The sequence below is a fragment of the Castanea sativa genome, chromosome 2, assembly GCF_040712315.1.
Source record: "Castanea sativa cultivar Marrone di Chiusa Pesio chromosome 2, ASM4071231v1".
Taxonomy (NCBI): domain Eukaryota; kingdom Viridiplantae; phylum Streptophyta; class Magnoliopsida; order Fagales; family Fagaceae; genus Castanea; species Castanea sativa.
The window spans coordinates 19,790,834-19,816,803 of record NC_134014.1 but is presented as its reverse complement, the minus strand read 5'-3'; the positions used below and the strand labels follow the sequence as shown (position 1 = coordinate 19,816,803).

The 25,970-nt window shown below is 34.7% G+C and overlaps 2 protein-coding genes across 13 annotated transcripts; both read right to left on the bottom strand.

The window, feature by feature from the left end:
• Nucleotides 1–3,377: 3,377 nt before the first annotated feature.
• Nucleotides 3,378–13,964, bottom strand: LOC142623515 (uncharacterized protein At4g14342). The gene is made up of 5 exons (XM_075796957.1): nucleotides 13,872–13,964; nucleotides 13,506–13,557; nucleotides 13,114–13,199; nucleotides 12,713–12,836; nucleotides 3,378–3,681 (listed from the first exon to the last, which is right to left on the bottom strand). The coding sequence occupies exons 2-5, from the start codon at nucleotides 13,509–13,511 to the stop codon at nucleotides 3,634–3,636; spliced, it is 264 nt and encodes an 87-aa protein (XP_075653072.1). The 5' UTR covers nucleotides 13,512–13,557; nucleotides 13,872–13,964; the 3' UTR covers nucleotides 3,378–3,633.
• A 3,620-nt stretch (nucleotides 13,965–17,584) lies between these two features.
• LOC142623208 (heat shock protein 90-5, chloroplastic-like) lies at nucleotides 17,585–22,604 on the bottom strand. Of its 12 annotated transcripts, XR_012842077.1 has the most exons (7): nucleotides 22,162–22,600; nucleotides 21,938–21,969; nucleotides 21,049–21,103; nucleotides 20,257–20,395; nucleotides 18,836–18,857; nucleotides 18,669–18,735; nucleotides 17,585–17,973 (listed from the first exon to the last, which is right to left on the bottom strand). XR_012842077.1 is itself a non-coding variant. In XM_075796606.1 (6 exons), exons 3-5 carry the CDS (start codon nucleotides 20,533–20,535, stop codon nucleotides 18,686–18,688), a joined length of 351 nt encoding a protein of 116 aa, XP_075652721.1. In that variant the 5' UTR covers nucleotides 20,536–21,103; nucleotides 21,938–21,969; nucleotides 22,162–22,602; the 3' UTR covers nucleotides 17,585–17,973; nucleotides 18,669–18,685. The 12 variants fall into 12 exon arrangements, 3 of the variants coding, with proteins under 3 accessions (XP_075652721.1, XP_075652720.1, XP_075652719.1); XR_012842076.1 differs by having other exon boundaries at nucleotides 19,557–21,103; nucleotides 22,162–22,604; XR_012842074.1 differs by adding an exon at nucleotides 20,922–20,981 and having other exon boundaries at nucleotides 18,669–20,395; nucleotides 22,162–22,603.
• Nucleotides 22,605–25,970: the final 3,366 nt, after the last annotated feature.

Here is a 25,970-nt window from a genome sequence, read left to right as displayed (position 1 = left end):
AATTCTTCAATATTAATGCAAATGTAAGGCACAAGACAATCAAGAAATTCAATAGATAAAATCAAAGAAATGTCACATGTGTCATATTTGACTGAATTTTGGAGAGAACCGGGGGATTTAACAGGAGGGATTGGCCATATTTATGAAGTTTAACTTTTCATGTCATTTGGACTTTGGACCCTATTTGTAACTCTGCAAGACCATAACGCATGGATGATTGATTCTTAAGATTGTTTACAAATGAGACATACAAGATCAACATGAACACCTTTCAATCCCAAGTTCAGCATGGTGGAAAGGGCATTACAAAATCGAGTTTGGCTTACCTCCAATACTTTTTAAATTGGACATGTCCTTTTGTTTTAATGAAAGACCAAGTTGAGCATGGTGGAAAGGGCATTACAAAATCGAGTTTGGCTTACCTCCATACTTTTTAAATTGGATATGTCCTTTTGTTTTAATGAAAGACCGTCATATCATCCATTTACTAAATAAAATGTGGAAATTAAAACAAAAGTACATGTTCAATTTAAAAAGTACTGGAGGTAAACCAAATCCTACAAAATCTTTCCATAGAAAGATCTTGACCTTTTGAGAAAACTTTAATGACTGTAAAGTCTTCCACACATTTTGCTGTTGTAGAGTAGAGCCCTAGATGACTCTCTTTCCTTATCATTTATCAATATGCTTTAAGGACACGCCATATAATAAGCATTACAAACAGTAAAATGACCATATTTTGAGGCCACCCAAACGAGTATGTCTCCATTATTTTAACTGAATAGGGACTAATTTGCCTAATGGACTCAACATCAATTTGCAAGAAAGACATGTTGCAACAATGTTAGATTCCACTAATGAGTGTCAGGATGAACAACTCACACTCCTGATCATTTGAACTGAGGAATCTTAACAAGAGAAATAACTCTATTTGTGGTTGGATATGGCAACCACTTGTCCTGCCAAGTTTTGAGTGATTCGACTTTTGTTGATCCTCCATTGAAGACCTTGAAGAAAATGTCACGCTATGACGCTAAACTCCAAGTGTAGGAAGGTCAGTAGCCCATAGCAGAGCTTTTGGTCAGCATAATAACTTTAGGTGAGTTGAGCCAATGAATGCTATTCTCATTTTTGTAATTGAGACTTTATAATTTGGATTTTGCGGGCACATAATAATTTATTATTTTTGAAAAAAATTTCTCGAAAATTGAAAAAATTTTGACAATTTTTTCAATTTCCGAAATTTTTTTTCCAAAAATAGATGGGTTAACGTGTGCCCTTAGGACAGCACACGTTAACCAGACTCTTATAATTTATGAAAAAATTCTAACAGTTAAAATCATTCTTCTTCTTTTTTCTTACATGTGGAATAGGGGAATCTTTTTATAGAAAATTTGAACAATACTATTGATTTACGATGCTCTTATCATTTAAAGTATTTTTTATTTAAAAAATAATAATGTTTTTAAATTCATATCATTAGTTCAAAACAAAGGCTCATGGCATTGTTCCTAGATTAGATGTGTGTCATAATATCATTACTTGAGGCTAACTCATGTTATAATTGAGAAAATTATACATTATATCGATCATCCTTATTTGAAAAGCTTAAGATCAAAAAGAACACTAATTGGATTTTGAACTCAAAATTTTTCAATCGAAGCCATCATGTCATATTTGTCCCCACTATGAAATGACTTAAATTCTTGGCCATAGGTGGCAAGGTACTTAAGTAGAATACTAGCGAACATAAAAGAAGGAAGAAAGGGAGGGAGTAAATTCCTGACGGAACTTTTTGAGGATTTGAATAAATGCTTGTGAGAAGAATTTCTACCCTCTTTAATGTCTACAGGAGAAAGGACTGAGAGACAATTATTCTCTTCATTAGTTTAATGTGAATTTGAAAGTAAACGAGAAAATAAATTTTCAAAAAAGCAAATGAAATCACCCTCATATATATATATATATATAATTAAGTTATTGAAAAAGTAGAAACAAGGGATATTGTATTAAAAAAATAGGGGAAAACGGTAATCAAGGTGCCACCTCTTGTCTCTCACTATCATTGTTGTAACAAACGTGCACCGTCTCTTTTTATCTTTCTCTTCTCTTAAAAAGGGTTAAAAATAATGATGAGGTTCTCCAATAAAGTCATAAAACACATAGTGACTGAAAATATATATAATATATAAGCTAGAAAAATCCAAGGAAACTTTGTCGAGTGGGTAATGTTCGCAGCTTTGCATCTCACGGTATGAAGCGTAGCTTTCAGTAGAGTATACCTTGAGATAAATGAAATGGTTGGTAATTGATTTGACCTAAACTTTGTTAAATTGGGGCATGTGGACCAATCATAGACCCATTTGTCTTCTGTTTAATTACCCCTTTGGTCATGCTCATGGACAATAATTTAAATTGCACCTTAGTAGCTGCAGATTGGACAGGACAAGCCCAAGGCTCTGCCTTTCCATGCTAATCTTTGGTTGGGCTTTAGTGATCACACAAGTTCTTTCCATGTCGTATCAAAAAAAAAAAAAAAAGTTCTTTCCATGTAATAACGTATTAATCTGTTATAAATTTTTATTAGTTTGACATGAAAGGAATCGTTTATGATATTTTTGCTAGACAATGACTCAAGGTGGCCATCTTTAAATCCTCTTAAGTACAATAATAATGTACCGGGTATTGACACCACTTTCAAATGATAACCACGCAAAGGGAAATTTTAAAAGAATTTCCAGTAAACTAGGCAATTATACAGCTAATGAAAAGGATAAAATCCTGTACCATAGAAACAGGTTTGACAATCTAAAATGATTTTTAATCATCTGAAACTATGAATGCAGAGAAGAAACAGTAAGCAATACCAATCATGTTGGAATTTGGGCCATTTAGGCAGGCCCAAGTGGGTGCCCATGTGAACTAGGCAAAACTAGCCTTAGGGTTTCAGCGTGCACAAGTTATAAGTACACTATTCATACTAATATAATGTTGGCTTTTGGACCTATTTAATAGGCAAAAAAGTGTCGACTACCACTTCAACATGTGAAATATGGGGGTGTCCCTAAATTTATTTTTCTAAGATTTATGCTATTTTCAGCTGTATGACATCAACTATATCACCGGCTGATAGGTGCATACATTACAGTGCAAATTTTCTATGGAGGGTGTGCTATGAACTCAAATCAGGTCTCTTCCACAATAATTTGACTCAGGGTATAGGTTTAGCATCATTTTAAAGGGGGTGATCATAAGGCATTGAAAATTTAGATGCGTCCAGCACTGTGATTTAAGTACAAGCTTCTTTCCATTCAAGGAGAGAAGTGGTCCTTTCATTGCAATTAAAGTGAAGGTTATAAATTAGATAAATCCATAACAAAATAAAGACATCAAAAGTTTTATATATATATATATATATATATATATATAAGCTTCACAATTATAGCAAAGGTTATATAACTTACAAGCCCAGACACACAAGCTAGAGACTATAGTCTAAGCAAGTACTCTATCCATCGGCCTCAAATACAATAATTATTCCTGCAAACACAAAAACGTATGCATATCACAAATTTGGGAACTTAGCCTGAAAAGACACTGAAATGTTCCAGACTACAGTCCAAAAGGCAATTCTCAATCGTCTTCTCTTTCAGGGGGGAGACCACAAGGCAAAAGCATTTTCTGCAACCAAAAAAATAAAGGCATTAGATGATCTATCAATAAGCTTTAAAAATCACTCCACCATTATCCAATATCATTTTATTAGACAAATACCACAAAATAACCATCATTGGTCCAAAATATTGCAGATCATCTAAAGGAAAATTAGGGACATGTCTATAACATATCCATCTTTTCAAATAAGCATAATGTAAATACTCAAATCATCAGCTCCAGCCTTCAGCCAAGATGATAATGGATAACAACTTCAACACAAATACATTGGGAAATACAAAATTTGTTCAGATGATTGATGAAATAGCATATAGCAGGCAATAATGATTCAGATATAAGAGACTAGTACACAACCAAATAAAAGATATGGCTTCTCAACTAGGCTACAAATGACACTGCAAATCCAGATTTAATAGGTTATTCAAAATAGAAGGTATAATAATAACCAATTTCCAAAAGCAATGATGAAACTTTAGATTTTTTTGATAAATATCATCTATGATTCTATTAAGAAATATGAGAAGAGAATATAAGTAATGACCACATGATCTGCATATGAAGTTCAGAAAGAGCCAAAAAAAGTTCAGAAAGAGAATATAAGTAATGACCACATGATCTGCATATGAAACCTCAAAGGAACCAAACAAACAACAACAAAGACTTAATCCCAAAATTTTAGGTTAACTATGGATCCTTAACAAATTAGTTAGGGTGCCACATGTATTCTTTTCTCCCATTCTATTATATCTAAAGTCATACTCTCTATTACTTCCTTAATTGAAGCGACTTTTTATTACTTTTGCTAATGTGAGTTTTGGCCTTCCTCTACCTTTTTTCATTCCCTCAACTTTGATTAACTCACTCTTTCTTACTAGTGCTTAGTCACCCTCCTCTTAACATGACTAAACAATCTTAAGCGGCTCTCCCTCATCTTTTCATCAATAGAGACTATCCCTATTTTAAAGGGAATTCCCTCATATTAAATCCTATCTTTCTTTGTATTTCCACTTATCCTTCTTAACATTCTCATTTCAACTACAATCATTTTATAAATATAAAAGAGAAAAGGAACCACTTGTCAAAAGTAAAAAAGGAAAAGGAAGGTAATGAATCTCCATTTTGAAGGAAATGGCAAATATGATGCATTGGTTAAAACCTCACTATATTAGAGAGAATCATTTCCTGATCTGAAGAAGCTGATACCACCTACACATTCTTGCCTTGCACTTAGTTTGATGGGCCTTGTTAACCAATTGGAAAACAGATATACCACTAACAAAGGCCACAGCTGTTGGTCTTGCAATTAAGTTTATAGAGAAGAGAAAATTTATGTCATTTAGTATTTGGTAGATGTTGGTTGTAGGACTCATATTACTGTGGCAAGAGTCACATTTGGCTTGATATTTGACCTTTTAACCAGGTTTATTAGTCAAAGTTTCTAAGATCTATTAGTTCCTAAATTCAAGTTAAGAGGTCTAGCCTCTTTAAAACCACAAATCCGTGGAAACCCTAATAAATACAAAGATTTCCCCTACCTTTTTAACCCTTCGAAACCAACCCCCAAAACTCAAATTATCATGAGAAATTCCTATAATGAAATTGTACAATTCACTTTCAAGTTCAACTATCAGCCCTAGAATGCTGAAGATTTAAATCCATAGTAAATAAATATAAACCAGAGATGTTTTTTAAAAATACAGAGAGAGAAAACCCAACCCCTGTGATTTCCAGGGGAATGAACTGGTCCTTGTGTCTGGCTGATTTGTCTCAGGCCTGGGATCCTCTAGTGCTGGGGTCTGTTGATGTGGATTAGCCAATTACATGTCATGGTGTAGATTAGCCACAACCCACACAAAAGCTTTAGCCCCAGTAATAGCAGAGGTGTGATGGCGGTGCTGTGCAAGATAGAGAGTTCAAGCAACTAGCAAAGCGACAGCAGCAATGCAAAGCCAATGATGTTGTTATTGGCCAAGCGATTGGATTGTCGGCATGGCAGCAATGGACTGCAAAGCTAGAAGTCGCCAGTGAGATGGGGATCTGCTGTGTCTCCAGCAGTGGTGTCGAAGGCTAGCAATTATGGTTATCAGTGACGTTGACCTCTTGAAGGTTCTATCTGGCGGTGTGGGTTGTCTAATGAGTTTACAGCAGTTAGTGACTGGGTATTGGCTGATTTTTTTTTTTTTTCTTTTGTGTGGATCAAGTCCGTTTGATAGGCTACGATTCGTTTTTTGGGGGGGGGGGGGGGTGTTTGTCGGGTGGTGGCAAGGTGGTTGAAGGTGGTGACGGCAGATGGGGTTTAGGCTGTGGTGGTTCTTATTTGGCTTAGGAATACAGATTGAAAATGACAGCAGTGAGGAATTTTGTTTTGTTTGTGACCTATGGGATTGCTTCAAATGAACCAAAAGTTTGCTTTGATACCAAATGACGCAGGGCAACCAAAACAATATTTCTGGGAAAATAAGCAAAAGGAAAAATAGGGAATAAAACCTAGGAATTAACACCTAGGGTTGCTAGGAATCAGCACCAAGCTTGGCTTTAGTGGTCGCCAGTCATGAAACTTAAAAAAAGTTTATTTTCAATCTCAAAGCTGTCTTACAAAACTGAAAATTGTGCACAAATAGAGAATAACAAAATACATAAATGTGTAGGCTTAATAGGTCTTCAAGCCCAATTATTACCAGGCTCCATCCATAGGGGCATTGGTTGGGCAGTCTTCTACATCTTGTGTCTGCACCAAGTTGCATATAATAGCTCTGTCAATAGATCTATAGGCGCCAATCCATTTAGTGGGCGTTTGGTTCATATGATGTTACATTACTGTAATGTAACATTATTGTGATGTTAGATTCATGTAATCTCATACAATAATATAACTTAATTGTGTTTGGTAGGCTCCTAACATTCACTGGATCATTACAATTTTTACTTTTAAATTTCCAAAGATATCCTTTTGACAAAACTAAACATAATTTTTTTTAAAATTAAAAGTCACAAAATAACTAAACAAATTTCTATTTCATTTTCCTCTACCTCCTCGCTACTTTCTTACTAACCAAACAACTCATCCATAGAAAAAAGAAATTATTTTCCTTTCTCACCAACCAAACAACTTTAGATCCACAAAAAATAAATAAAATTAATCATTTTTCAGGCTTTCAGCACCTTATCAACAACCAAACAAATTACAAATAATCACAAAACATCAAAAAAATTTATGTTTCACTTTCCCAACTTTCTCACCAACCAAACAGATTATACATCTACAAAAATTTCTAAAATTCTCTTCAGCCACCCATTTCGGTATTTCGGACTCAGGCATCAAAAAGATTCCTTTCGGTGAAGAGGAGGAGGACGACAACGAGCTCCTTTGGCAATGGTACGAACAAGATCACGACAAATCAACCACTGATTTAGAGAGAAAGATCTAAGAGCTCGAGCTTATGCTATGCCTATGAGAGCGTGTGTGTTTGTTTGAGAGAGAAAATCAAAACGGAGGAGATGATGGCTAGTGGCGGCCATGGATTCCCACTGCAGAGAGAGAGAAAGGGGGGGGGGGTCAGGGTTCTGAATATGATGAGAAAGAGAGGGGCTAGCTTATGATTAGGGTTTTAAAATATACATGGAAATTTTGTAAATACAATTTATTAGTATGGCTAATTTTGTCAATTCAATACCACCGCGCACCCTTGGTGCGGTGGTCACTCCACAAGTACAAGTGCTTGTGGGGTGTGGGGGGCAAAAGTCGGGGTTCAAGTCTCCAGGAAGGAGCTTCACACACATATACACTTAGATTAAGTTAAAGTAAAAATTCTATCTTGTATAAAAAATAAAAAAAATAAAAAAATTTGTCAATTCAATAAATTAATATATCCCACCCATAAGTAATGTGAGATCACACCTATTTAAGAAGATGACGAGATTAAGGTGATATGATATGTTTTGTAATCTTACATTACCTTAATGTTAGAGAAAATCTTTTTTTTATTTATAAATAACGTAAGAATATTATTAAAGAAAGAAAGATTACCAATCCGAGTACATTGGGGATGTACTAAGGGGGCACAAATCAAGAAACAAAAGAACAACGGTCAAGAAAAATAGAGAAGGAAGAACAAGAAAAATGAAAAAAAACCACACTCCATTCAAAGAGAGTGTGTAAGAAAAAAGACAATCTCCAACAAAGAACGTTCACATCCCTCAAAGCTTCTAGCATTCCTTTCACGTCAAATGCACCAAATCAAGCAATAAGGCACTAATTTCCAAACATCAATGTGACGATGTCGCGCAAACTTTCCTTGCCAAGCCTCAAATAACTCAAGAACAGAATGAGGCATAACCCATTGAATGCCAAACACCTTGATGTCACATTACCATAATGTGCATGCATCACATCAAGGGCACATCACGACGAACCAAACACCCGCTTAAGGTTATGCATGGTTATAAACCTACTAAGCCTTTAGATCTTTTGCCCATGCCCCCACATTTTAGAATTTCTGAGTTAGATAAGCTTTTGCACAACATATTCTTGATTTGGCAAGTAATTTTCAATATAAAATTCATGCTGACACTCAACGATGTTAGGTAGAGCTCCAAGTAGGAGATTATGTCATGATTCGGATAAGACCTAAATGGTTTCCCTCAGGGATAGTTAAGAAATTGCAAGATTGTAGTGCCAGGCCATTCAAGGTATTGAAACAGGTTGGCTCAAATGCATATTTCGTTGACCTTCCCCATGATTATGGCATTAGCTCTACTTTAATATGGAGGATCTAGTTGCCTATAAAGGCCCAACCGTCATCCCTGATACCCCTTTTAATTAGCCTTTGCCTAATCCTATTGATGTCCCTCTCCCTACCCGTGCACCCTTAAATCTACCCTATGCACGTAAGGAACATACTGATGCTATTTTAGATGAACATATTGTTTCTACCAAGGATTGAGGAGATCACCGTTTCCTAGTTCATTGACAAGGGCAACTAGATTCTGATTGTAAATGGATTACTAGAGATGAGTCATGAGCTACACCAACAATCCCAAATTGCTTGAGTACTACCAAAGCTATCCAAATTTACACTCGACAGAGTTGAGTTCTTTCCACCTCAGGGGAGTTGGTGCAAACACAAGATTTAGGCCTCCAATTATACACACTTATGGGTGTTGAGGCAAAAATAAAAAAATGTCCCAACCTATGGCCTTATGGATGAAGCCTGCTAATAATTGGGCTTGAAGACCTACCAAGCCTAGTCATCTAATAATTAGGGTTTTTTTTATGTATTTTTTTATTCTCTATTTAAGCATAGTTTTCAGTTTTGTAAGACAGCTTTGAGATTGATAATAAATTTTTCTTTAGTTTTACAACCGGTTTCAACTCTAGCCACGCTTGGTGCTGACTCTTAGGTTTTATCCCCTATTTTTCCCATTGCTTGTTTTCCCAGCCATATTATTCTAGTTGTCCTGTGTCAAGAAATAATCTGGTCGTCCAAAATAGCATCAATATTTTCTTTTCGAGTTGGCGGAATGTTTGGTGGTGTCGGATGAGTATAGGAGTTTTAACAAGATCGTGGGGTAGGTGATAAACTGTTGAACCTTTATAAGTAACTAAATTTCCAACATTAAAGATGGAGCTATTTTTGCAATTAGTTGGAACATCATTAAGATATGCATTTGGTCCAACTTGTTTCAACACTTTGAGAGGTTTAGTACTATAGGCTTGCAGTTGCCTAACGGCTCAGTAGGGAAACCATTCATGCCTAATTGGAATCATGAAATAATCCCCTACTTGGAATTTTATATATTCTAAATTAGTCTCGGTTTATAAACATTACCACTTGCTTGAGATTGTTTACTGACCTCATGATGCTTATATGTTTCAACTGACCCAAGTGTTCTACCATGGCATGAAAATGGGAGAGTACCTAAATGCCTCCTAGACTTTACTTCAAATGGACTCATGCCTATAATGATGGAACTTTCATGTGCAAGTTGAATGGCATGGGAAATGGAATTCTCACTCTTTGCCCACTCAAGACTACTCTAAGAGGGTTTGTTGTGAGGCGGTATCATTTGAATGCAACCAAGTTTAAGGTCTCCCTCACACTCTTCATTTGTCATTGATTTAATCAATGTTGGGTTCATAGACTACTTCTATATCGTCCTCATCACTCTCTTTCTTTTGTTCGTGAATGGGGAGGGCCTTAGTGGGGCATTTGGCAGCAACATGACTAAATCCTTGACATTTAAAGTGTTTTTTTTTTTTGATAAGTAACAAAAATTCATTTAAAAAAAAAAAGAAGAATACCCAGGTACACCAGAGGTTTACTTAAGTAGCAATACTCAGACTCTCAAATTACAATGCTCAATTAGATCTAAAAGAGAAGAACAGGGGAGAGAGTTAGAAACAGAACTCCAGTCCAGCAAAGAATGAAAAAGGAGGGATCTAATCTCAAGAATAGACCATTCACTTCCCTCAAAACATCTTGCTTTCCGTTCGCGCCAAATGCACCACATAGAACAATGTGACACTACCCTCAAGAAGACAATATTTCTATGTTTACCAAAGTGGCCTTGCCAAGCTAAGAGAAGTTCAGAGACATTCATAGAAGTCCAAACAAGTTCCACACCATGGTCCATAACTCAAAAGCTATGGGACAATGAAGAAGAAGATGATCCACCAACTCCCCATTCCTTTTGCACATGCAGCACCAATCCACAATAGTAACACCTTTGTTCCATAAGTAAACGGTAGTTGGAATATTTCCTAAGGCAGCAGTCCACGAAAAGAAAGCTACCCTAAGGGGAATCTTTGAACGCCACACAAAGTTCCAAGGAAAAAGAGTGCCAAAATCTGAGGAAAGGGACGAATAATATCTATGCACCTTGACATTTAAAGGGTTTGACTCGAGAATTCAAGTGAGGGGGTCACTAGCTATCCCCACAATTTTTTTTTTTTTGATAAGTCTATCCCCACAATTTTCTGTTCAATATAAAACAAAGGCTAACCCGTTAAAGTAGGAAAATTTTCACTAATTCAACTGGATACAATGAAATCAAGTAGTACCTAGGTGACATTGGGAAGTCAACTTCACTGATTAGGATATAGTCCACAATTAATAATGGGGTTTAACTACTTTTGAAGGATAGACTCCACATCTTATGGGATTGGACATCTTATGTGATTGGATTATTTAAGACTTTTTTTTTTTTTCGGGTTCAAATAGGGATTAGATTTCATATCTTTGTAGATGAGACATGATCTTTTATTTCTAGAGGCTCTATAAAAAGGCTCCAGGTGGTTTTATCTATACTTTGATAAAACAAATTTGGTTTTGTTTTAATTATACTTTGATGCATGGAATTTTATATTGGAGATTTCCCAATTGCTGGGTGCTGATTCCTAAGTTTTTCTGCTTGGTGCTAATTTCAAGCAAACCCCTAAGCATTGATTCCAAGGTCTACTATTTACATTTTGTTTATTTTTCCCTTTTATCTTCCTTTTTGATATTGTTCAACATCAACTTGGTATCAGAGCAAACCTGATCCAGTTTCCATCATATATATATATATATATATATATATATGAAAGCCTAAACAACCAATCACATAAGATGTCCAATCCCATAAGATGTGGTGTCCGCACCACATTATCTCTCATGCACTTGATTGTACTTCCTCAAACTTCTCACAAATGCATATAAATCTAATTCATCTTTCTTGTCTAGACATTCAAGATCATTTTCTTGTTAACTATACTCATTGTATGAGTATGTTTCTGGATTGCTTAGTTTTGTCTACTATGCTTAACCCTTTACTTCCTAATCTGTAAAGCATAGAGCCACTAACTACTTCATATCGCTCAGCACACCTAATCAGCCACACAACCCTTATTTTTTTTTGATAGGTAAGATAGTTCTTTTTTATATGTGTGTGAGTCTCCCTCCTGGAGACTTGAACCCCAGCTCTTGCCCCTCCCCACACCCCACAAGCACTTATACTTGTGGAATGACCATCGCGTTGCGGCCCTTAGTGCAGCCACACAACCTTATTATCATAGAAAAAAAACTTTATAAGACTGAATGGACAAAAGTTAAATTTCTTCTTGGAACCACTCAAGAGGAGATGAAAGCTTTCAATTTAAACTTTATCAAGGTCCATAAAAGATCATTTACAAGAAGAATTGCAATAAACCCTTCATTGGAGTTTTATTATAGATAACTAGGGTATGCCCATCATAGATTCTCTCAAAACTAGTAATGAATGTTGCCAATGCTCAACAGGCACTTCCTCCCCTCATGCTAATGGAATGGAGGGTGAGGTCATAGATTCAAGACCTATTGGGTGCGTATGTAATTTAAGAATAATAAAATTTACTTATTAAAAATAATAATAATAATAATGCAAGTCACACAAACAATATACTTGTGACATACAACCAATGACATTCACACGCGTTAAAAAATTTATCAATCAAAAAATTGATAATAAATAAAATTAATGACATTCAATCCAAGATATATATATTTTTAAAAACTGAGTTAAACCACAGTTCCATCATCTTTAAGCCCAAGCACAGGTTACAAGCTCGCACCACTGAGCTCGGCACATTCAATCCAAGATCTAATAATGACATCAAAAGGAAAACCACTCATTATGTACCATTCTATACCCACCTCCAAACCTTTTTGGAAAAAAGATAATTCCATAACCCCTATCAAACATAAACATTGACATTGACATTGGAGCTTTCAACATATAACCTATCCTATGCATTAAGAGACTAAGTGTGGGTATCATGAACCCATGCCCTCACCCTCCACCTAGAACTTATAAGTGGAGGAGGTGCCAGTTGAGCTATAACTCATTGGCAAAAGACTCAAGAAAACTTACAAATGCAAAATGGGAAAAAATGCCACACCCAAGAAAATATACCAAAACTAAAGCTTTAAGCACCACTTAGAAATGGTAATAGAGATAATTCTAAAAAAACAGAAACTATCAACTAGAAAAAAACAAAACATGATATCGAGTTAGACAGAACCTGCATGAAGTTGTAGCGTTCTCTCCCAATTGATTCATTCTCTGCAATAGCAAAGTATGCCAGTATGGGGTAATGCCCAACGTAGGATGCATAGCTATCGCGTTGGATGTTCACCGCCCATTCACTGTACATCCAAAACATACATGTATATGAAATTAAGAAAGACAAATAAATGCACATTACAAATATATAAAAGGTCATATCTATTGCACAAAAATCCCAATTTTGTGGGATCAAAGCTAAGAGAGGCAATTGGTAGGCAACCTCACCCCCATTTTTTTTTTTAGAGAGACTGATTCCCAAACTCGAACCCCGACATTGGTGGAAGGCACTTGCCATCACCCCAATATATATATAGATAGATAGATAGAGAGAGAGAGGGAGAGAATTGGAAGGCTTACAATCTATTCAAATCAGCATGGCCTGTTCCAACATACTTAGCTTGGAGATGCTCAAGCTGGGAATTGATGTTAAACCTATCACTGGCCTGCACAGATCAATTATCGAAGGAAAATGAAAACTTCTACCAATGATATTCAACACACGCACAAATCAAGCTACGACAACAAAAACAATAAAGCCTTAGTTCAGCTATGAATCCTCAACAGATAAATTAAGCTAACACCAAATATCATCGAATAATGACACAATAAATAAATAAATAAATAAAAATCAGCCCCAAAAACTCACTCATAGTTGTTCTTCTTTCCCCAAATTTACAAGACTATTATTAGAACACGCTCTCAAAAAGGGCATTGAGGAGCAATTGCAATTACAAGGTGAAAGTTATTACCTGCATGTTGGTGTTTGGGATGCACGGTCCAAAACTGCAACGTCTTTTATCTCTGCAAAAAAAAAAAAAAAAAAGTTTCTTTAAATAATTCTTTTTAATTTGAGAAGAATTATAAAAACCTCGATGAGGTTTATCTAACAATATGAAAAAAGAAAGAAAGGGAGATTAACCGAAATGAGAGTAAAACAAAATATGATAACAAACTAAGCAGACTAACAGTAAGCTCGCAAAAGAAATCAACATAATATTATTTACAAGTAATCCGAACTCCTTGTCAGAGAGCTTTAATTAGGGCTCTAATCTATGAGAGTGAGAGCGACAGAGAGGCTTACAGAGGGATTAGAGAGAGAGAGGGAGAGAGATTACCAGTACTGGAGCGTGAGCGAGAGAGGAGAGGGAGCAAACTGTGACTAGCAGAACACAATCTCTTGTATAACCCTTTTTTTTTTTTTGGGGGGGGGGGGGGAGGTTCCGTGGACCCCTCTTTTTCTTTTTTCTTTTTTCTTTTTTTGAAAACATTTTCCGAATTTAGGAGTGTTGGGTGAAATTAAAAATATGGGTCAATCAAAAATTGTTTTCAGTTGACCACAAAATAACGATACTTTCTTCTCAAATAATAATGATACTTTATAACGAAAACTAGGGGTGGCAAAATTTGACACGACCCGCGAACCCGACACGACACGACACGAAATTAGCAGGTTATGGGTTGAGGCTTAACGGGTTCGTGTCATATTCGGGTTGACACGACTAACCCGTTTAATAAATGGGTTGGGTTAGTGTTGAGCACATAGAACCCGTTTGACCCGTCTGACCCGTTTAATTAAATGATATTTTACCAATATACCCTTCAAACTCTAGGTATATAAACTTATTAGTTGTTGTGATTTATTTTCTTTGACAAATTGTTATTGATTATTTGTGATATTGGGATATACTTTAATTTTGAATGATTATTTGTGATGCAGTTACTCGTTAGTTTTGAATTTTATATTAAAAATATTTATTTGTTTTTTTTTTCATTAATTTTTATTTTTCATTTTGATAAAATCTGATAAACAGGTCGACACGACTGACCCGTTTAATAAATGGGTCGTGTTAGGGTTGAGGAATCTTGACCCGTTTAATAAACATGTCGGGTTAGTGTTGACCTATGTAGTCGAATACTCATGACTTGACACGACACGAACCCGACACGCGAACACGAATTGCCACCCCTAACGAAAACTAGTTTACGTTTTCATTTTCATTTTCGGTAAACCATTTAGATATAGAATTCTCCCCAAAAAAAAAAAAAAAAACATATTGTAGGTATAAACGCATAGTAACTTAGAGCATCCACAGCAGTGGATCTAAAATTTTAGCAATTTAGCTATACAAAAAGTTACTTTATCTATTTTACCTATACACTTTACAAAACATGCTGCAGCAGTGCATCTATTTTAGCTTTCAACACAATAAAATAATATAAACATCACAATAAAATAATATATCTCCTACAATAAAATAATATATCCCACAACTCAAAAAACATTCATACAACCAACCACAACCACCTTTACCATCAGCCACAGTCACAACAACCACCACCACCACCACCACCACCAGTCCACAGCAGCAAAAAAAAAAAAAAAAACCAACCGAAATCTCCAATCTTTTTCCTCAACCCAGACCAAACAAAATCACCAATTATAAACAAAATAAAAATCATCAATCATAGAACTGGGCTTCGGTGAGGAGGACAATGTCGGCGTGGGTCTGATCGGCGTGGGTCTGATCGACGGCGAGCTTGCGTGGAGCTGAATCGGCATGGGTCTGATCGGCGGCGAGCTTGCGTGGAGCTGAATCGGCGTGGGTCTGATCGGCGGCAAGCTTGCGTGGAGCTGAATCGGCCTGGGTCTGATCGGCGGCGAGCTTGCGTGGGTCTCAGCTGATCGGCGTCGGCGTGGGTGAGCTTCAGAGTGTGAGAGTGAAATGGAAATGGAGAGAGTAGCTTCAGTGCCCGAATAAAAAATTTTTTTTTTTTATAACTTTCAGCTACAGTGCTCATGTATTGATACATGAGCACTGTAGCGCAAAGCTAAAATTTTTTAGCTTTGCCTCCACTGCTGCATGTGGGTTTTTGGGGTTTGAGTGGAGCTAAAATAGCAATATAGCTATTTAGCTCCACTGCTGTGAATGCTCTTAGTGTTAAACATTAACTAAGAGGAGGATACAGAAGAGGAAATCCCAAGACAACTTTATTTGATGGTGCTCTATTATATTTCGGTCGAGTTGGACCTTTCAGGTGACGAAACTCATAACTCACCACTTGACTCAAATTTTCGAGTTTTAAATTACATTGGCCCGAGGTCAACCAACACAATCATTCAAAGTCACTCACATGCCTTCGGGTTGAATTAGTCCAATTAGGTGGATCAGGTTGTTCGAGTATGTGGACAACCCTAGATAACACTATTTGAGTCCTATTGGTTAATGCATTGTTGGGTAGCAAATTTGCAAGCTAAGCTCAATAACAAAAGTAAAATGCTGCTAGACATCTAGAATTCAACTCGTTGGTAAATATTTAGAATTCAAATCTCCTTCCTTAATTGTCAAATTATAAAATAAGATAAAAAAAAAAAAAAAAAGTAATATTTGACTCTAGCTCAAACCATACATTCAAACTCGAGCTCATAAAAAAGCCCAAAAAATTAAGTTAAGCTTGATTCATTAGTCAAATCGAGTTCAAACTCGAGATCCAACACAAGTACAATATCCAATGCTTAAACTTTCAAAAAAAACAAAAACAAAAACAAAAACAACATACCAATCACATTTAGCTTACTACCATATCAAGCTCAATAGTTCTTTAGTTTTAGTTTGAACAAGTGGTTTCAACTCTCAATTAATTACGGCTTAGTAAGATATGAATTTATTTGTGAAGCCCATAAACGAGATTAAACTCAACTTGTTTTGTAGAGAGTCTTATTGCTCATGAGCTTTTTTATTTTATTTTATAAATAATTAAGGAAAAAAAAAACTTAAACTTTTCTCATTTATTAATTAGGCCTAGAACTAAAACTCAAGTTTGGCTTGTTTATAAATAAACAAACATGAGTAGCTTATTATCAAGCCAAGCTCAAGTTTGTATGAACAACTTGGTTCATTTATAGTCTTGTGGCAATATAGGAAAATTGAGAATAAAGTTTTTCTTCAAACTAGTTTGAAGGAATATTCTCTAACCTACTACCTGGTGATTTATAAGATTATCCTTGTCATTGGAGAAAGTCACATCAATCTCTAGTTTTATCTCCCACTCATACAAAACATCCTACACACTTCTTCAAAGGGTTCAATAATTTTTTTTGGGGAACAAGCTAATCCGCTTCTTTTTTTACTTCTCCATTTTTTCTTTAATCCTTTAATCCTTCTCTTAGACACGAAAAAACAAAAGAAAAAAAAAATTCCTTTAAGAAAAGATTCAAGGTTGCGGGGTTATAAGGTATTTTAATTTTGACTATTACTTTGTCTTTTGGATTTCTCTTCTTTTCTAACTGGTTACTAACCCCCCAATTAGTCATGAAGGAATTGATTTTTCTCTTTAGTGTTTGTTAGGTTTGCAAGAATTTGAGGGTTCCAGTTAGCTTAACTGATAAAGTCTCTGATAGTTGAATAAGAGATCTAGAGTTCAATTCCTACCTATACCAAAAACCGATTGGTGTCTTGGTCTAATGATAAAGAGCTATAATCAGCATTTAGTCATTATCAAAGTCCTTACGTAGTTCCATCACTACAAGAAACTTGGCTATTTTCAATGGTTGAAACCATCGAAAAAAGTATTAAAAACCGTCGAAAAAAATATTTTCAACAGTTGGAACGACCGTAGAGAACCGTTACTAAAAACCGTGTCGAGAACATTTTTCTACGGCCTATGCAACCATTGAAAAAGTATTACATATCTATCAACGGTTAATAACCGTTGAAATATATACAGATAAATGTAGATTAAAGTTTGCTTATTACTTTTATCCACAGGCACCCAACCGTTGAAATAAGTATTTTCTTGTTAAAAATAAAAAATAAATTTAGATGCACTCTTTCACATTAATCAAAATTTAATAACCTGAAACAAATGGTAAAAATCAATACAACTCAACTACTCTGCCTACTGCCCTTTACACTCTTAAATTTACATTGTTCATCTACCTTTCAAAATAAAAGATTCTTATAACCTTTAACCTTCAAAACCAATTCATTGGAAATTTTAAAAACTTATTGACTCACATTTGCCATCCAGACATCTATAGCCGGGTCCCCTTCAATGTGCATGAGATCCCATTAATCACTAAGTTCTTTTGATGCCTGCAAAAAGTGCCAAATTTACTGCATGTTAACTCCAACTAGCTTAGAACTCACTTCCTTCTCCAATTTTTTTTACATCATCCTTTGGGGCATGTGAATATAATTTCTTTGCCGTATCCATTGCCTGTAAAACCAACAAACAATTTGGTTAGGCACAATAAACATTAAAAACACTGGACCATTTCACAACAATGCATACAATCAATCATTATCCCTATCTATAATGGCACTCCTAGTCTTGTTGCCGCACAATGCTACTAATAGTGTTTTGCACTTCAATACTTGCCACAGTACTTTTTATTATGAGCTCACCATGCTAGACACCTAAGAGGCTAGACATTGTCTACTGACATTTTTTAGATCATCCACTAAAAGTGAGGTGCCGGATAAATAAATGTGAACCATCTAGACCTCAATTGTAATAATTTTTCACAAACCGGTGGAATAGCAAAATCACACTTGAGAAAAATTGAGCTGTCAAGTATGATATAGTTCTAATATCAGAAAATAAAGAATAAGGTCAACCAATTCTACACTCCCTCCACCAAACCAACCTCTGGCTAGCTAGTGCTTGATTATTCTAGGATGAAAGACACTAAGGGAATGAAGAATTGATATTTTTGAAATGAGATGGGCTATTCAACAAGATATAAACCTGCCACCGAAGCACAAAGTAATACAAACATGGTGCTCAAATGACCATAACAACCTCATTCCTCATTCTTTTTGATGTTTGAACAGAAGGGGGAGCAAGTATAAACGTTGTTTAATAATACTCTTGAAATCTAAACATAAAGAAGAAAAAAATTGCTGCCATACCTTCTGGCGAGCCCTTCTTATACTTTGTCTGGCATCTTCACAAGAATTGGTAACCACCTTACACAGCCTGGTAGATACAATATAGTGGTCATAATAGTGTAGAGATGAAAAAGTAAAAGAAAAAGAAACAAATAAATAAATGGCAGGAAGGGTAATAATTGGCTTACCTGTATATGCTCTTTTGTCAATCTGGTTATTGCAGCGCATAAAAAATGTAAATAAGTCAATCAATATTCGCGTAGATTGAACAAGCTTTATCATGGAAAATACTTACGCATCATTATTAAAAAAAAGATCTTAAAATATTGTATCAACCAAAACCACAATTGTCTTAAGCCAAATACTTTTAATAGCCATTATCAGCAAATGGATTGCTTATTGGACAAGGAAAGAGACGGTGTGAGATTAAATAGAATGACTACTTATGGTGGAATAACTGCAATCAATAGCTCACCATCCACTTTGAGACTTAAGCCTAACGGAGAAGCAACAATGGCGCTCTCTAACTTTTTAATGGTCTGCATAAAACAGGCTCTACCACTTAAACGAGTCTTTCAAACTGAGACTGTTTAGATATGAGCACCAACCAGCATGTCAAAAATAAAAAATAAAAAATTGAGGCTCGTATTGTGCAAAGCAAATTAAAGAAAATGAACTAAATTCAATAATTTAAACTTAATACAACTGATATAGAAAATTTTCATCTTGATCGCTAGATCCACAGATTTGAAGAATCAATGACTGTTAAATAGTATCGGACTCTAGACCATGTAATAGTATAGGAAACAAACAATTACATATGCTAATGAAGAAACACTAGAATTGAAACAAATAGCAAACTTGTTAAGTAAAGTTTTTGTTCGTTACATTTGGATCATAAGGATTTACCGATAATGTCTTGGAATCCATGACCGAAACAAACAATACTAAGCAAATCAGCCTCAACATCATCTCTAGTCTTTGCAAAGTAGTTATTGCATTGCTTACACGGACAAAATTTTTTATCCCCCATTGTCTTATGCTCAAATTCAAAATCAAGGAAGTCTTTAATTCCTTGTCTATACTCAGGAAGAGCTCTGTTCCTGAGTTTTACCCAATTCCGTTCCATCTAAAGCTGAAATACAAATAAAAAAAACTTTCATGGATTGCCTTAATCTTGCCTATGTCCTACAAACCATATCAAAATAGAGCGAACTAGCTAAAACTGAAACAAAACTTTCAACCATTTAAAAGTTCAAAGGAGATCTCATCAAAGTTTTCATCTTCTATCTCGTTAGTGAAAAAAAAAAAACCCAAGTTAGGTGAGCAAATTACTGCCCAAAACATGATAATGAAAAGGGGGGAAAATCAAATTTTCATTTTCATTTTTTTAAAAAGAAGGATAAGAAGAAACAAAATTTGAGTGCAAAAGATCAATTATATTGGTAAGAAGAAAAAATAAGTGGAATTTATTGGATAGAGTTGTAGCAGTAAGAATAAAAGACTCTACTTTTGAAACTTTGATATCCCTATACTATATATGTTATTCAATAAGAAACAAGCAAAGAGGATACAAGAAATTGAAAGGAAAAATGGAAAAGAGACGGACCTCGGCTTGGTTCTCAAATTTCTCACCAGAAGTGTCGGCTGCTTCTTTCTTGGCCACAGCGGTAGCCTCGCACCGCAGCGCAAACCGGTGGTTTCTTCTCTCATACTTCCACTTCAACCCAGAAGAAGAAAAGTGCTTTCTGAGACCATTTTGTGGCACAAAGGCAGTTGTGAGATTTAAAACCCTGTTCCTATTGCTGTTTCTCAATAAAAATGAGGAGGATGAGGGAAGTGAAGCAAGAGAAGCAGTAGCTAGGCTTCTATTCAACACTGAAGCCATTGAAAACCCCTTTCTTCTAAATTCTAATTCCTAGTGATCAACAAATTTAACCCAGTGATCAACCTATGATTTAATTTTCTTGTCATTTCTACATACATAGAAAGTAATAAGGTGCTAAATGGCAAACTGACAGAGAACTGTTAAGGCTTTTCTCCTTGTTCTTCTTTTCTTATCCAAATTCTTTGGTTTTGGTATTGGTAAGACCATTTATAGAACTACCTATGCTAGAGTTATTAATTGTGTTTAAATATATTGACAGCTACAACGCACATTCAAGAAATGAAAACTAAAACAAGCTAATACCCAATGCAATCACAACATCAAAACCCACTTCATGTGAATATGGCAAAGAGACATAACACAAATTAAAAGGCAAATGAACTTACCAAGCACTTGTAATTTGAACTCACATGTTTAAGCTTTCAATCCCACAAATAGTGAAAAAACTGCTGGAACAATTACATTAATAAATTCAATCTCATCAGCTAAAAACAATCAAAGTAGCATCATTACCTCCATCATTCATTGCATTAGTTCTTGAGTCAAATCTATCCTTTGGACGAGGTTTCTGTAAATTTATCAAACATAATTAATCAAGACAAAATCTAATTTTTTCTAAAGAACTAAAAGTTTGATAAGATGAATTAGAGTTGATAGGAAAACTACTAGGGGCTTAGGGAATGAATAATGGGGTCCCTATAATAATAATAAAAAAGAACAAGTAAATCATCCATTGATTGTACAATAACAACTCAAAATAGATAGTCAGTCATCAATAACCTGCTATTCATAATGGGTTTTCAGATTCTTGCATAAGCAATGAAGCTTCCAAGGATTAATAAAGTGCCTAAAAAGGATTTAGCTTTCAAGGGAAGTATCACACCTGTGTTCTCTAAACAAAAACTTATCATAAATCTCTCACAGTTTGAACCATCATCCAACTCAAGATACAAAGTAAACATTCTACAACCATCATTGCCATTGGAGACATGAATTCGTGATTCAGCCAACAAAAAACAGAGTATCTAATATAAAAAAAACAAGTCAGTATAAATTAAAAAAAAATGCAAGTTAGTTTCATTCTCAATGCTCAGTACCATATATGGCACTTATGCTGATAATTAAATGGTAAGAATATCCTTCTACATATTCAATCTCAAGAATTATTTCATAAAAATTAACAAAATTCATTATTAAAGCACATTTGATGGGAACAAAAACAAGCCGTAAAGCACACCCCAATATCAACCAATCACTATAAATTAACAAAAAAAAAAACTACTATGATCACTAATTTGGCAGAAAATAAGTGAACACTATAGATTTCCAATTAATAATAATAAGAATAATTGAAACTTAGGATTAGTTATGGAACAAAGAACAAAAATTAGAAGAAACTTACTTTATTAGCTTGACCATCTATTGTAGTAGACTCTGAAACAAAACACAAAGCCATCTAAGAAAGATACAAAAACCTATATATAGGCATACACACACATACACACACACAGAGGGAACCTCGGGGGGTTTGGGGAGAGAGAGGAAGTGAAGGAGAATTTAAATATTCACCCTAAAATTTTCCAGGAACCAAACATTACAATTTATAAACAAAACATGAAAACGCACCGAATTTTCCTCCATTGAAGAATCGAGACAAATCAGGCAAAATGATTTTCGTGTCGTAGTGGCGATTGAGCTTGAAACCCTAGAGAAATTGGGGGAGATTAGATGAGGTAGGCGAGGAGTAGAGGAGTTGACAGAAGACTTCGACTTCGATTTTATGAGTGACGATGAGACAGAGCCACTGCATTGAGAGACCAATAACTATGCAATTGCCGTGACCTAGAGCTTCGAAATTTCCATGATTGAGAGCTATGAAATTGGCTTTGAAATTTCTAAGTTTTGTGTGAGAGAGATTTGAGCTACTAGAGAGAAAATGAGAAATTGTTAGAGCTATCTATAAAACTTTGATTTGTTCTGTAGCTTTATATAAGTTCTGTGTTTCTAATTTTCAACACTGACAACCGTTGATAAAAGATGTAGTTTATCTTCTACATTCATCAAGCCTGTGGATAAAACTTTTATTTAATTTTTTTTGACACTTGTTTCAACAGTTGTGCCAACTGTGGAAAAAAGTATAGTTTTTTTTTTTTTTTTTTTTTGATAGGTGGAAAAAAAGTATAGTTAATTTCCTTATTTTGATCAACAGTTGAGTACAACCGTAGAAACTTAGGGGTTTTATTAACATTTTTTAGTAATCGTAGATAAAAAAAATGTTGAAAAAACTCAAGTTTGTTGTAGTGCATATCTTTCTTGAAATTTAACTTTCTTGTCATGCCTGGAAAACTTTAAAGGCTTCAAATACACATTCAAATACTCAAAATCCGAATTCTAATTCGAAGCAATTGTATTTGCACATAGATCAGTTTTATAAACCTGTATCCACGAACTCTCTTCTCCATATTCCTTCATCAACCAAACTTCATTATACATCTTCCAAGCATTCACAACATAATATCGGCATCCTCCTAACACTCCTAAACATGTTTTTCGATTATCATATTCAATTTGTTGAAGCAGTGTCTTATAAACATGAAAATTCTCCTTTGCAAAATCAAAAGCAAGAATGTTGTGCAATGGAGCGTCAAAATCTTTGCTTCGTGTGATTAAAGTACAATGCTTTTGTACTGGTTCACTTGGCAATTTCTTGTACTTCCTTATCAATGGATTCCAAAGTGCAATCTCTTCGTCACAGTTATGAAGGCAAACCAAGGCATTGTAGTAATCCACAATGGTGGTCACCCTTTTTCAACGACAACCTTGCAGTGGAGGGTAAATTCTCATGGCCTCAAGTAAGCAATTTTCATTATCATGGCAGAAAGTAAGGACCAAACGCTAGGTTTTTGGCTGATGATTATGGTGCAATCTTTGTTGCTGTTGATGGAGCGCTTGAAGGGGTATTGATGAGGCTTTGATTAGTTTGGCCCATGGCTTTGAAATGTAGGAAAAACGTACGACACTCTTGACCGCTAATCTGCTTAATATATCAATGATGAAATCGATCGGCATATCTACTCATTATAGGATAGTATGGATTTTATTTGCAGCGAAGAAGTGATAGAGTTAGGGACGCACTACTTTGTTATAAATATGTGCTCTGGAATGGTTTTTTTTATTTATCAGATTGAATGGAGGTTAGCGATAGGAGAAAGGAGAATTTTTTTTCAAGACTTTCGGATATATAGTTTTGTTATATGGTATGACTTTTCACCATTAAAATGTACAAGTGTTAGAATTTTAGATGGACATTTTTCTTACATGGCAGCACTGCCTTAATTGCAGTAAAAGGCTTCTACCATTATATATAGTACTACCATTATGCCCGTTCAATGCATGACTTAATCAAAATTCATATGTAAAAAGTTTTTTATTTATTAATTTACTTAAAATTAGATAATATAATAGATAGTAAAAATAAATGAATATTTTACTTTTAAGTTATATAATAAATGCATATTATGTAAAACTAAGGTATTATAAAATGTATGTGTGTGTGTATTATGTATATATTGGGTTTTAAGCCTCAATTTATCAGTGGGTTCCAGTTAGCTTAACTGGTAAAATCTTGGTTATGGATTTGGATCCGAATGACTTCCCCAAAATTTCTTTCTCAAAAAAAAAAAAAAAGCTATCATAAACTATATATATATATATATATATATAAATAAAGTACACATGCAATAAAATCAATGCCTTACAAAGAATAACAAAATAAAGTACAAAAAAATGTTAATATAAGAACATGGTTTCAAATTGTTGGGAAGACATCCTCTAGCAATATGTGTACATTGTTTTCATCTTTACCAAATCTAGTCGGTTCGTTTGTTGCCTCAAGAACATCAGTTCAAATCCTATTACCAATATATATATATATTAAAGCTATGCAATTTTTCACATAAAGTAAAAAGATATTGAAAGATTAAACTTGCTTCATTACCCAAGAAAATTTAACCAACCAGATATAATAAAGACCAAATAAAAAGTAACTTAAATGAAGTATCGAAAAGAAAGAAATACCTGGCTATCCACATGCTAACGTCTCACCCTTTGCATTTCAAAACACAACTTTTTTGGGAAAGCACTTTCCAAAACCATTACCAAACGCTTAGTTTATACTTTCGGTCTCAAAAAGTGTGTTTTGGCTTCTAAATGCCAAAACAATTGCACACATAAACTAACACATAAACTTAAAGTTACAGAGAAGTTCCTATTAAAAAAAAAGAAGAGAGAGAATGAAGTCTAATATATGTGCAAGTGAAATGCTAGCAAAAAGAGTGAAGGAAAAAACAAAAGATAACAACAACTAAGTTTTTGTATTTATCTAAAAAATTGATAGAGATGTATAGAAAAAAGTCGATAAGAATAATTATAATTTTGTGTCTATCTATGAGGTGCTTTTAAAAAATAAAAATAAAATTAAACAACATGATTTTTTTTTTTTTTTTTTTATATACAAGATAGAATTGCTACTCTAGCCTAATCTAAGTGTATATGTGTGTGAAGCTTCCTCTTAGAGACTTGAACCCCGACCCTTGCCCCTACACCCCACAAGCATTTATACTTGTGGAGTGACCACCGCATCAAGGGTGCGCGATGGCTAAACAACATGAAATTAAATGGGTATGCAATGATATGCATTGATAATAGTTTAATTTTGCATATTTATATCATTGTTAGAAAACATTATCATACTTATTTTGAGGTAATTCATGCATTTTATATTTGGTTTTGGAATAATGGTGAATAATCAATTTTGTGCTTAATTGAATCTTATTGCGTGAATTTATCTTTTGTAGGAGAATAGAATTAAATAGGTGAATTTGTGCAAATAAGAAAGCTAATGGACTTTACTTTTACAAGGGCCAAGATGAAGTTAAAGAAGACCAACCCAATTAAATTTAAGTCCAATTGGAGTAGGGAATCAAAGGAAATTTGCATCAAATCCAAGTTCAATTCGGATTAGGATTCCAGCTTACACATCAGTTAGTATTTTTGGCATAACTTTTGGTTCAGATGTCCAATCGAGATGATTCAAGTTGGGCTAGAAAGTTAACTTAAAGGGCTACAACTTTGTAGTTTACCAAAAGTCCAAATTCTGACATTAAATGGGCCAAAATTGTCGGTTAAATGAAGCCTAAAAATCTGGAATTTTCCCCAAACGGGAATTCAACTTGTAATAGGATTCCTTGACCTATTTAAAGGCTCTTTAGGCCAGTGCGGAGGCCAGTGCGGAGGCCAGTGCTAGGGCTGGGGGCTGAACATAGAGAGTGCGGCTACTTTTTTGGTTTTCTTTCATGACAGTTAGTTTTATTTTATTTGTCTAATTTAATATTTAGTATTTTATTCTTGTATTTTATTTTAATTACTATGAGTAG